The sequence below is a fragment of the Anneissia japonica genome, unplaced genomic scaffold (assembly GCF_011630105.1).
Source record: "Anneissia japonica isolate Jap-2015-1 unplaced genomic scaffold, ASM1163010v1 scaffold131_len961581_cov171, whole genome shotgun sequence".
NCBI classification, from domain to species: Eukaryota; Metazoa; Echinodermata; class Crinoidea; order Comatulida; family Comatulidae; genus Anneissia; species Anneissia japonica.
The window spans coordinates 784328-798708 of NW_022750285.1; the positions used below are offsets into that span (position 1 = coordinate 784328).

A 14381-nucleotide genomic window follows, 5' to 3' on the forward strand; every position below is an offset into this window, starting at 1 on the left:
TATGTATATTTTCTCTATTTTTTTTGTGTTTTTATGTTACGCACACTTACCTACTGTCTCAATATGTGTAGGGTAATGATTGTGCTACATGTAATTTCACATGGCTTGATATTACAGATATGTGTGAAGACTTCATAATTAATTCTTCTATGACTACTTGCAAAAGAAATATCCTTGTCTTTCTACTCCGCAATTGGTTGAAACGCTTTTAATTTGTGATTTCTACAACACAATTTAGTCTACATTATTCCACTGTTCTGAGAATCCAACGTCAGTCTCAAACATTTCTGAATAGCCCATGTTTTAACGGTTGACTCAAAATATCATGGTTGCTATAATACTAAATTATGAACAATTCTCAGCTGTTACATGCATCATTTGTAAATGTAAACCTATGTTTCCTTATCCCCCTGAGCATGTGCAGTACTAACATTCAATGTGTTTATTGTTCTGATTACTGAACATATACCTTAAGGAAAATCTATTGTTCTTTTATCTTCATAATGTTAAATTCTGTACATACAGCATATTAATTTATGTGAAAGTATTGTTTATTGCTTTGACTCCCATTTCAAATCTAGATCATTTTGGTTGTTTTCTTTCAATTAATGTATTGGTCATGCCTGACAACATGGTACATACACAAAGAACATTTTTTTTTATTGCTTTTATAGTCTTGCATTAAAGTCAGCATTAAGCTTTATTTATAATATGATAATGTAATCTTGAGAAAGTAGATGACATTAACATAGGGTAAAATGAGGAAGACTCAGTTGCTATTGAAATTAAAAGCTGTTTAAAAAAATAAAAAAAAATCTGTTGTATAACTGATTTTTATAAGAGTAAGACACAAACATGATGTTTAATGAAAATGGGAACGGTTAATAATGAGATTTTTGAACATTATTTTTGTGTCCAAGACTAATCAGTTGTACATAATATTTAAAAAAAAATAAATAAATAAAACATTTCCAGAGCCAGGCTTCAATTTCATGACAATGTGAAAAAAAAAATAAAATTCCCTCTACATATTTATATAAGAAGGATAACGACTAATAAAATAATAATTTTATTAGTGGTGATTATTATTATTAAAATATAGCTGTAACTTGTTAATATGAAGTCAGCTGATTCAAATCATACCCTGCAGCAAGGATCCAGTAGGGAGCACATGCCCCCGTGCTCCCTCCCTCCCCCTTTTTCCCGCTAAATTTTAAAATTTCAATGCATATTAGTGTTATGTATTGAAATAAGCGCTACTTCCTCTGGAAATGTGCCCTAGAAAATGAACTTATAAAATAATATCAGCCGAAAGAAAGTGTTAGAGCTTGTGTAGTACTTCCTGTATGCTACAATTTTGTAGGAAACATATAACAGGAATTTTTAATGTTGTTATTATTCGAACTAATAAGTTAGTTAATAATAGTTGCATATCATACATTAGTGGAAATAATTGTACAAGAATTAAATTTGATTAATGCATGAAAATAAAATCCTGAGGTCTGAAAGAATTTTTTTAATGCATGAATCTAATAACTTCCTCTAGTCTGATGATGAAATATAATAATATATAATTCTTATATGTAGGAGGTTGAAACGGACCAATACTTCAACTTCTTTCTGCTTCAATTGAAGCAGCATGGGTACGATGGAGTGTTTAGCCCGAAGTCAAGAGCAAAAACAATGGGAGAGCATGAACGCAAGCATGTTGATGGGTGCGCCATCTTCTTCAGAACAAGCAAGTAAGTTCATATTTAACGTCTCTACCTCTGCTGCTAACTACATTAATATGAGGCGTGTTGTAGCAAAAATTAAATTCAATTTATTGGTATTAGCTTTTTGGCTATTTTTGAATTAAAATATTTAGCAAAATTCAAGTTTTATTAGGATTTGGCTATTTGGCTAATGACAGCTGGGTATGTAATTGGGAGATGTTACTGTATAATAATTATTTTGATTTTTAAGCATTTTTTTCAAGTATACTAAGTACTGGCAACAACATTTTTCCATGACATGCTTCCTATATGATTAATTAAATTAAAAGATGGAAGAAATAATACTTTTTTTGTATCCAGCACCAAGTAATTCACCTAATTACAGAATGAAATGGTGTTTTGGATTATGAGACTTAGACTAGAGTTGTTTTTAGTCATATGAAAAAACATCCTTGATTATCAATTATTTGATTCTAGGACCCTGGGATTTGGAAGCAAGCTGCGTAACCACAAAGTCATAGTTGCAGTGTACAAATAACAATCATGTGCAATCATTCTTTATTGATATTCATAAAAAATACAAAAGAAAATTAAATTTACTCAAGCTCCAACGTAACTGGAATGAACAGCCTACGCAGGCAAAATATCAACTGAAAACGTATCATGAATTTGATTAAAATCTAATAAAAATTATAATCCTGTAAAATTATAATCTTGTCAGGGATGTAGTTATGGTAGGTGGGGGTGGGCGAGGTGGGGGCCACCCAGCCTTGAAGTTTTCCACCCATTCTAAAGCTAATTTCATGGCCCTCTACTCACCCTTAATTAACCTACTTTACCATCCTAGAAATTCACTCTTAGTTAGATTTTACCAATGTTTTATCACCTGCCCACCCTTGAAATGTCATCTCCCACCCAAGGTTTTCTACAGCTACAACCCTGTCCTGAAACAAGTACATTTTTTGTAATAAAAAAAAAACAGTTATGTGGAGATTATACAAATTTATAATGTGAGGTGTGGAGTTCTATTTAGTGGTTAAGATCCCAGGGACCTGGTTTTAATTTGTGTCACAGCAAGACTTTTCCAAATGGAAATCAGACAAAAACCACCCTGAACAATAGCCACCCTGACAGAAACCACCCAAAATAGACTATACCATTGTGGAAATGGGATGGGGGATGGGCTGTTGGGTGGAAGTTCAAATATAAAATTTAAAGATTGGAAGTTAAGTGTTGTGTTAAAACCATTAAAAAAAGACGAACTTTAAGCACAGTGATTTTTGAAATCTACAATGATTATTAACCTACCTAAAACAAGTTGTCAAAAGAGTTAAATGAATTAAAGGCATACTATCCCAGTGTTCTCCCCAGGATGAGGGTCAAGCATCACGGTACCTGGCCCACCTTCATTGCCTAGGCCTAATTGTTTAAACACAAACACGATCACGTTGTGACTTTGCTGTCAAGAGAAGTACATGTGGTGAGAGGGAAATCCAGATAGATCGCTTTAGGAATGCTCATGGGCAGTTTTGAAGCAAACAGTTTGTGTGAATCAAGCTAACGATTTTGTTTTTAAATGAAAGTGACATTTCTCAAGGTAAAGATAACGCAAAGATGAACACAAAAAGATCAAGCATGAACTTGGGCTGATAAACCAACATCGTAAGATAGCGTTGTTTTGTGTTTAAAAATATTTTCACACTCACACTTCTTCAATCTAGGATACATGGACAGCATTGTTTACTTTGAATTATTTTATTGACGATATTTTAAAGCATCACGGAAGACGCATGCGTTGCGGCCAGATTGGGAACGTCACAGTGCACCGTGACGCTTCAATTGCCTGGGGAGAACACTGTATCCTATTGTCTAGGTGGTTATTGTCCAGTGTGGTTTTTGTCCTACATTCCTTTAAATCTCTCAAAAAACAATTCCACTCTAAGCCTCTTAAAAAGACTTTAGCCCCTCTCCCACTAGGGGTTTTTTCAGCATTCGAGTTCGGAAAGCTTGGAGAGAACTCTTACCTACTCGTAGCAGCTCTAAACTTGTGGCGCTAATTTTGAACATGTTCAAAATTATCGCCACGAGTAGATATCTCGTAGTAAACTCGAAGAACTCGTAGGTAGCTCGTAGAGTACTCGGGGTACTCCTACCTAGCTCGGACACTACTCTGGATACTCGTCGGCGGTATTGTCATCTACGAGTTTGAGGCAAGCACCCCAAAATGAGTACGAGTAAATACGAGTGCACCGATTTGGCTCGTATTTAATTCGGTACAAACTTGTTAAGCTCTTAATAATCTCGTAGTTAACTCGGTGCTCTGCTCGGCATAATTCGTACATAACTCGTAACCAACTCCATAAAGTCGTACCTCACTCATAGCTAACACGTAATAAGTTCGTATAGGTCCTTTCCAAAGAGTTTTTAACTCGTAGAAATCGTGCGACTCTTAGGTGAAATAAACCTAGGTGGGAGAGGGGCTTTTGTTTATGAAGCATCGTCCATCCTGTGATTGGCAAGTTACTTGCTGTTTGATTCAATATGTTGTTTTTTTTAAGAAACTAATTTATAATATTCTTTTAACATAAAAAAAAAATCTCAACTTGATAAACACAGTGTGGGTGTTGATGATGAGGTTAGTAATCATCAGAGACTTGCATGAAAGTGATGATTATTTTATTTACTTGTAAAACGAGTGTGAAATACAAGAAGTCAATGACACGTTAAGAAAAAACAATTCCTAGCATGAGTACTGCCTTGTTCTGCATGAACGGTACCAGATGTTAAGAGACAAACGGCGCAAGTAAATCTCTGTGCTGTAATCATGGATTAGTATTCTACAAAGTTTTCAATCTCTTGGATGTTTTTGGAATAAATCATCTGCTTCTGGATTTATCTTGCATATCTTGACAGACTTAAAACCTCTGTGTTGACTGAAGATCTTATTATTTGTGAAATACAAACATACGACTGAAGATCTTATTATTTGTGAAATACAAACATACATATTCTTTGATACAGTAATACATGTTTAATACTATTATGTCATATTTTTACATACCATATGCCCACCCCCTTTCCCTGTCTGACAAGTTTTTTTGGGGTTTTTTTTCTGAAAAACATGTTTAATGAGGGAAGCTCATTGGCTTTGTGGTTAAGATGCTTGCCTTCAAATCCAAGGGTCTTTGGTTTAATTTCTGTCATGGTAACAGGATTTTTTCTCATGACCAAAACAACTTTACTTCCTCAGCCTCATAATGAGACTTAATTTATTAAGAGCATATTGTGTTGTGAAGAGATATGCCACTTAATAAAGTGATCATTAAACAAAGCTCTTTGGCATATCATTGGACCTTTGGCCCAAAAACATTAATAAAAACAACTCTGGACTGTTTTTTTTTTTCTCTTGGCAGATTCAGCCTCGTCAAAGAACATCTTGTGGAGTTCAATCAAGTTGCCATGGCGAATGCCGAGGGATGTGAGGACATGTTAAATCGTGTGATGACGAAAGATAATATTGGCATCATTGCCCTACTGGAAATACGGGAAGGGTGTTTTGATCCTTGTACGTATCCCCACACTTTAACCATTTGCCTTTCTTATATTGTTCTTTATTAGAATTGTTTAGACACATGTTTTATTTATTTATTTATTTTCTTTTTTATGAAGTGTCACCAGTTTGTGTTAGTAGGTGACACAATAACTTAAAAAAAGTGAAATAAGATATCAACGAATGAAAATTTGAATCAATAAAAACAACAATTTTATTTTAGGTGACACTAAAAGGCGAGTGAACAAGATTTCTTCTACTGTAATGTTAAATTGTGTTTCTGTGTCTCTTCAAATCTTAAAATTGCTAAAAGATAAAGTTTGTAAAAGATTAAAGATTAAACTTTTCCTTTTTTCCATTTCCAATATTTTAAATAAGAAATTTGGACTGGGCCCTTGGGGACCTGTGGCAGCCACAGCACAGCGATAGTACCGACATATAACGCATACATTATCCCTTATCCTGGCTAAATCTCGTGCGAGGATTATCTGAGGAGCAGAGCAATCTGACTCCAATTACAGTAAATGCTTGAATAAGCGCTGCAACGCTTACAACATTTTTGGAAGCTTCAGTGCAGTATTTGTTCGACAGCGGCGCTTATAAAAAATATTGTGTGCAGCGTTTATTCGAGCATTTACAGTAAACGACACTGGCTGGGTTTGAACCAGGGTCTACAGTGCTATTTCAATTTTCTTTCATCCATAGCCTTTAGCTCGGAGTCAACTCCAAGACAGCTACTAATGGTAGCGAATGCCCACATCCATTGGGACCCAGAATTCTGTGACGTAAAGCTCATCCAGATTATGATGCTCATGAAGGAACTGAAGAAGTTTCAGGAAGAGGAGTCCCACAGCTTCAGGCCCGGGTCATCGAGCTCGGCGAATGATCAACCTGCTATACCGCTTCTTTTAGCTGGTGATTTCAACTCTCTGCCTGAATCAGGTAGGCTGAAAAAAACGTGGCCCTTAAAAGAGAGCCAACCCCTTAATAGATCAATTCCATTAGTGCTTATTAACACTCTGACCGCCAGGGGTTTGAAAAAAAAATTAGTATCAGCCATTTTTAGCGAATTTTTACACTTTCCCGAAGCTCGTTGAGAGTGTGTATGTCATCAAATTGACATGTAATAAATACTACAAGAACTGCAAACATCTTAACTTTACAATGGTTCCAAACACTTTATTCTAATCACAATCTGTGACCTGTAACCGTGAAATGAAAGTGACTCACTTCTGTTGTTTTACGCATATTCACACAGTAAAGCTGAGATAACACATTAAACTGGTTAAAACATTTTAACCAGTTTAATAAGCATTTAATTTGTTTTCAAAATGCATTTCTTGAGATGTTGCAACTTCATTAAAAGCAATATATAAGTGGAATATAGAAGAACATGAGCATTGACAAAAAATATTAACAATAGCTCCATCATTGAAGCCTTTTAAGTGTATGGTTTCAAATTGCCAGAATGTTTATGCTGGAATATTTTGTTTTGATATTTTTTCTTCTAATTTCTGTAAAATCTGATTTTGATTGTGCACTAGAATGGATAATAGATATGACAAGATATAGCTAATTTGTGTCCTGTATGTTTCAGGGGTGATTGAATATTTGGCCAAGGGTAAGATCTCGCTCAACCATCCGGATTTTAAAGACATGGACTACAAGAAGCTATTCAACTTCAGCAGTAGTCCTGAACAAAACGGTCACATCAGCCATTCCTTTCGTCTTCGTAGGTCCTATGAGAACACGCATATGGAATTTACGAATCACACGTTTGATTTCAAAGGCGTTATCGATTACGTCTTCTACTCCCACGACTACATGTCGCCACTCGGGGTCCTAGGCCCAATGAACTGTGAGTGGTTTGAGAGTCAGAAGGTGATGGGCTGCCCGAATCCGAACGTGATGTCAGACCATTTTTCCCTGTTGGTCGAGTTTGAAATGCCATTAAATTTGAACAGCGGGGTTACTGGTAGCGGAAACAACCACATCGTACTATCACGGCGGTAACGGCCCAAGCACTTCTATATAAGAATCACAGGTTCTTCAATGATAATCTGTACAGTTGTGTATATGAGTTATTTTTATGTCACAGAATTGAATAGTAATGACAGATTTAAAAATAATGACATAATATGATAAATGTCCCATACTACTTGTTATGAAGACTAATTTGTTGTATCTTTAACTGAAGGCTTTGTATCTGATGTTTGATAAATTTGTAGAAAATGCACTTTTGAACTCTAACCCAAGCCACTTTTGAACCCTGACCCATTCTGTGCCACTGTTAATTGTTATCACTTCATGTTTAACATCACACATTATTGTTAAATTTAATTGCTGACAATTTTATTTGCAGAAGTCAATCAAATTTGAGAGAAAATGTTTTTTTCTCTATATTTTAAACTTATTTTTTAAAGTTTCCTCATTGTATTGTTGAATTAAGAGACAATTTCATTTATAATTTTTAGATTACCAAGGATGATAGAAATACCGACCCTTTTCTGAGGGTTCTGTCCGCACTTACCAATTTTCTGGGACAAATACTTGCAATGTGCTATATATATGGGCATGGTGATGTCATATGCCCATATATAAGGGCATATCACAGGTATATATTGCTTGAAAGTTGTTTGTGTGAACAGAATTTGACATTATGTAAAGGTAAATATATTGCTAAGGAGTTGCTCTGTTGTCGCAAAAGTTAATAATGATCATTTTCATCATAAATTACAACATTCCTTTTATATTTTATAGACTTGAATGATAAGTTCAAATTTTCATCTCCACTTGCTGTAAAATTTTCTGAAAGGCTATCCCAGATTATTTGTTTATTCAAATTTTTAAATTGCTTGTTGTGTTTTTTTTTTTTTTTTTCCTGATATTTTAATTTATACAGAATGGGAGGAACAATGGTGTTGGCTGGTTTTGAGCAGTAATTTTACCTAATGGAATGATTAATGATAGATAAATTTAGTTCTGAGTACAAGAATGACTAGAGAAAAAAGTAGGACATCCTAAAATGTTGAAATAAATTAGGACCAAATGTGTGCATTTATAATTTCAATTATCAATTGAAATCAAAAGTTAGATCTATAGAATTAATTGATAGAGCTTTTGAAGCGACCAAGTTTGTTTGATGTAGAATTGTTGTCAGATAGGCCATTACACCTTTTGGCAAGAAATTTCTTGTCTATTTTACCAATTGTTTTATTTACTAGAGTTCCTTCCTTTATTCATCCTTGTGTGTTTATGTTGCGGTTGCCAAGTTATTCAAGTTTTCTTTAGAACTTCACCGATACTCCGCATGTAACAGTAATTCCAAAACCCAGCCATAGTTTTAGAACTCACCCTAGTCCTGTAATACACCAATCAATTATTGGTTGTTATCGATTGTTTGTGTTACTCTAGAATTTTCATTGTTTGTTTTTGCATATTATTATGTACATATGGATTTACACAATGTGTACAAGTATTTGTGTGCATATATGTACATATTTATATGCATATATATCTGCATTTATGTACATATTTTTATGTGCATATATGGATGTGCATGCATATTTTTATGAAGATATGAATATGCATATAATTTATCTTATGTATTGGTGCATATATGTACAAATGTATGGTCTGCATATATGGCTACATACATATGTATATGTACATAGAATTTTTTTAAGGTCAGTCAGTTTATTTGGCTATGGAGTACACTAAATAATTGTGAATTTTGGATTATATGTTTGATGTTGGTTCTGCTTTGATTCAACCAGCCATCATTCATTTTGAACAGTGTACATTACTATTTTTCAAAGGTTGATTTTCTGCCTGTCACAAAAGTATTACTATTTTATAAAAAAAAAAGAGAATATACAATTGTGGCCAGTTTTGACAAATTTCAGCAAATTAGATTTACCAATACTTAGCTAAATGTTGCTTGCGCTCTTGGTAACTGGGTTGGCAGGTTATGCAGCTTATTGGTCCCAAACTTTTTTTTGTATCTGGGGGACATTTTGACTGGGCTGAATTATGGTGAAGTGTAATCATTTATTTGATCTTTGGTAGTTTGTTATTCAAGTTGCAATACGCCTTTGAAGTTTTATTTTTTGGACAATTAAATGGGAACTGAAATTTGATTGGCTCATACTTTCTGGAAATGTCAGTGCTACCCTAGCACATGATAAGATCATTGGCAAAACGGGTGTCAGCCTAGGCTGTGCCTGCTGTCCCGTGGTTTGCTAATAATCTTGTCATAATCATGAGAATGTTATATTGGGATGATGACTTCATCATTTAATCAGTTAGGGGTGATGTCATCAGTTTGTGATGGTGTCTTCAGTTTTGTGATGATGTCTTCAGTATGTGGTAATGTCATTAATTGGTGATGATTTCCAGTTCATGAGTTAGCTATGGTGTTATCTTATGCTGACGATGTAGTATCACAAAACATACGCCAACAAACTTGTCATAAATATGATTGCATAGCAACTGTATTCAAAGTACTCAACTGCTCAGTTGCCATAGAAATTTTCAATGCATTTTTCCAGATTGTATATGTTTAGTAATCAATGCAATTCAATTTTCTCTTCCTAGAGCCAGTGTTTTAATACATGATCCTGTTAGATGTCAAATCTTAAATTTTCCCTAATTTACGCAGCCATTGTGTTACTGTACAGCTTGCTTTTTCAATTCTTCGTGTAATAATGATTCTGGTCTAGCCATGTAGTTAAGTTGATTTTTTAACGGTCATAGACAGGGTCGGAGGTCAGTTTGCAAAGCACCACATTTTAGTTGTCTTGAATGTAGTTAAATCTCTTTGATCAATTTTGTATTTTTGCTTTCCTGAAGCTCTGGCTTTTCTAGGACCTTAGCAAATTTTAATTCAGATTTTGACTAGAATTATCTCTTAGTATGGCTTTTTTATAAAACAAAAACAATGAATATTTACATTGACGGTAACAGAATTAAATCAGTTTCTGGGGCCCATCAATTGTCTGGTTTATATGTGAAAATTGGTGCTTGGCGTGACGAAATGTGCAATTTAAGAAATGGTCCAAATAGTCTTCAGAATTGAATGAACGGCAGCTTATGGATTTTGACATCAGCTTCTACAGCTTTCGGTTCTTGTCAGAATTTGCTGAAATTTTTTGCTGGGTTTTAGTGTTTTATTTTTCCTGTGTAGGCCATGCGTTTTGTCTGTCATGGATAAGGCTGGTTTTATACACTGTCGTTGGCAGTGACATCTTCAGATGTTGAGAGAAGAGGAAACATTCATATGTGCAATTGATCTGACCTAGAAATGAAATGAAGTTTTTTTTTTTGTTTTTTTTTGGAGAGTGAATTTAGGTAAGGGGTGGGGCAAGTGAAAGAAAGGCTACATTTTAATGCTAATTGGCTTGAGTTTTTATTCAGTGAATGTCAATTTCTAGAGTCAAAGTGGATGCTACCTGGTTTAATGGTGGAAGGTATCTTGTGAGCATAGTTCAAAGGTCATGTCATAGTTTAATTAAAACATGACATCATCATTACCATCATCAACAGTTTAGTCCTAAAGTAAGCTTTCTTAGTGTTGATTTCATTCCAATAATGTAACACCAAAGGTGTACAGATGAAAAAGAATATTGTAACATTTAGACTTCCAAATTGTACAGATTTAGGGTTCATCGCAAATAAATGACCTTTAACCTTTGACACTTGATACCAAAGATGCTGGAGTGAACAGCTATTGAAGAATACACTGTCATCATCTTTTGAAACAGTACTAACTTTTAATGATCCTCAAAAATAAGTGACTTGGTTTATGGTAAATTACATTTAAAAAAAAGATAAAAACATCAAGTGGTATAGAAAAATTGATAAAATGTTTTGCATTTGGCTCAAAAATATATTTTCTAAAACTTGTATAATATGATTTGAAACATGGGGAGTGAACAATCTTTGTTGATCTGTTATCTCTTGAGTATTTTTTAAACTTTCTGTTGGGCACTTCTTTTTATTATGCCTAAATCTCACAATTGAAATATTTTAGAATCGAATTTATAGTAGAATATGATAATGTCACTTCTCAGGTGATTACTGTTGTAAAATGAGATTTATTACTTTACTAATGGTCTATACATTCCTTATTAGAATTAACAACAAAAAAAAAGTGTTTTAGAACAGGTTGTAGACACTTCAAAAATGGTTCAGCTGTGTACAAAACCCCTCATCTGGAATGTGATCTCTCATGGTAAAATGAAATGTATGTGCAAGGCAATTTTTTTATCGCATAAAGAATCCTATAAAGTATTCATGTTACTAGTATACATATTTTTGTCATTTTATAAAGTAGGAATTTTACATACTGTACAATTGGAGCCCTGGTAATATTGTAAAAAAAAAAAAAAATATTCGAATTCATATCAAGTGAATTGATTATGAATTATTTGAAAATGAGTTAGAAAGTCTTAATTTTTATCTTGAATTTAATCACAACTGTGTTTCAACCGTGAAGATTTTCACGGTGTTCAACAACGGTTTCCAGCAGCTGGTGGTTATAATTTCCATGAGAGTTTACAATCAACTAACTTGACAAATTTCTAGAGTACTGTAATCTCAACATTTCAATAGCCATTGTGGGACTTATTTTGGCATATTTTTTACATCATTTTATATGTAAATGTGTTATTTATTTGTTATCCCATTTGATGCAATACAAGTGAATCTCAAAACCTTTTTTCATGCAATTCTCACAGGTTTTTATAAATCGTAATCTGTGATGTCTTGAACATTTAATCAAATGCTATGTTTGGGGGAAATCAATTACAGTATTTCCATTCCAGTTATGTCTGATTTACCTAATGTATTTTGAAGCAATCATGCTTAGGTTTTCAATTAGTCAATTATGGTAAACATGCTTAATTTCTAACAATATTATTTTTTACAATTAGACATACAATTTTAATACCACAAATTTAAAGGGATTTTTTTTTTCTGTTAATTTTTTTTTAGGTTTAGCTAATTCTGGCAAGGCTTAATTTACCATAATAAAATTTCTATCAACTAGCATTTTTATTGGTCAAACTTTTTCTGCCAAACTAACATTCTGATTGGTCGAATCCTGGGGAGAAATTAAATTTGGACCATTTTTTAAGCACCTGCCACGATAAGGAAATAAGTTACCATGTTAATGTAATTTTGTTTTTTGTTAATATAAGGTTGGCCTATAGGCTGACGCATAGTTTATGTTGTGGTTAGCTTTCTGTCTCATCCATCCTCTGTACATTAAACAAGGCAATTGTAACATGTTGAAAATAAAGATATGTGAAATGAGCAAGCTACGTCTGTTGGGGTTTTCTTTCGTCGTCGTTTTTATTAACACATTATATATATATATATATATATATATATATAAACCATGACTTGCAGATTCGAAGGGGTGCGGGTGGACAGTCTGCGCAGCATTGCAGAGAGCTCTTCTCGTCATCATTACGTCATTAGTGATGTAGGCATTGGCTGTTAATGCTAATGATGTCGTTTTGAAAGAGTGTGGAATTCACTTGCTAGGAACTTAATACTGTTAATATAAATCTATATTAAAAAAAAGAATTACTAAAAATATATATGAACAATTATAAATAGAAGATGTATGTTTGTGAACAACGGCAACATCAACACAAAGATCTATATTGGCGTTTTGTATCAAATTCATATAGGCCTATTATGCGGGGCGGGGTTGGGGGTGGGCTAGCCTACTGATGTACTGTGTAGCAGGGGACGATGAGGCATAATAAGACTAGGCCTAAGTAGACAGTGCAATTATGTGATAGAAAGTACACTTTCGAAAGAAATAAATTAAAATAAGAAAAAAAAATAACTAAGAATATATTCAGTTGCAGACCGTTGTTTTAAGTATTACCGTATACAATGCTAAAAATGCGCCTCTTGTAGCCTTAGCTAGGCAATGCATCCATGTGCAAAGCAGTGGTATTTGTTTAAATTGTTTATCCATGAAAATTGAAAAAAGCACGTCGGAAAAGTTTGCCTTTCCATGAAAAGGTGACTTAATCTAGCATATGACGTATGCATGCTAACTATATCGTGAGTGTGACGTCACCAAAAAATAAAAATGTTCTATTATAACCAAAATATTGACAACTACAAGGTTTGTGGGCATAAATTCCCTTAATACGAATTAAGGGTAGCACCATCTCCTTGCCATACAAATTACAGCTCCCACTGACGTCTCAGTCGAGAAATACGGGTAGCTGAAGTTTTTCTCGCAAATCTGACTACGAAACCATTTTATCGAAATTTCACATTCCACCTCCGACTCTTGAGTTGTGCTTCGCACACGCCGCTCAGGGCGGCGTTCCGGGAACCCTGCGTCGAGCTCGAAGTCTTTGTCTTTTATTTTTGTGCGAGACGGAATAAATAAAATCAACTATCAAATGGAAGGTTATTTTATTGATGAAAATCAAATTAATTGACTATTGGTTTTAATTGACTCAAGTCTAAATCAAATTTTTAAATCTTCAGTTTTTTTTACATCTTAGGACTTTCGGTATTGCGCCCTCTCTAATTTTCTGTTATTTAGTTTACGTCACTTAAAACATTATTTTTAGATCATTCAATGATCCAATCCAAATTATACTTATAAGACGCATAAGATATCTGTGGACAATATGCCTGCCGCCTATAATCTTGCAAAACAGATTCTATTCAGGTCTTTACAGAGTTTACGGTATTCGTCATCATCATCATGATTTTTGTTACCATAGTTTTCATTATCATTATCTTTATCATCGTCGTCGCCACCACCACCTGGACCCTTTGATTGAAATTCAAGCATCTCGACTAACGCGGCTATTCAATTCCACTCCTACTGTAAGTCATTGGTAAACTTATTTCTTTCCCCCACCAACTCTAGTTTAGTAATCTAGATCATCAACTCCACATTGTTACACAACATGCATAAGCGTTTATTTCTTCCCTAAATAACATTTGTGTTATAAAAAAAGACGAAATACTGTTTCCAGTACTTAAGAGGGTTCTTTGAAATATATATATATATATATATATATATATATATAAATCAAGGTAGCCGTTAACACTGTTAAATCATATATAAATCA

At 33.9% G+C, this 14381-nt stretch overlaps 1 protein-coding gene across 1 annotated transcript in view; it reads left to right on the plus strand.

Moving 5' to 3' along the window:
- LOC117121305 (CCR4-NOT transcription complex subunit 6-like) overlaps positions 1–12583 on the plus strand; it is a 31226-nt gene extending 18643 nt beyond the window's left edge. Inside the window, exons 6-9 of the mRNA XM_033266450.1 lie at positions 1588–1742; positions 5129–5280; positions 5971–6207; positions 6863–12583. Coding sequence (XP_033122341.1) covers positions 1588–1742; positions 5129–5280; positions 5971–6207; positions 6863–7278 — 960 coding nt within the window. The 3' untranslated portion in view covers positions 7279–12583. The remainder of the gene's footprint in view (positions 1–1587; positions 1743–5128; positions 5281–5970; positions 6208–6862) is intronic.
- The last annotated feature ends 1798 nt before the right edge of the window (positions 12584–14381 follow it).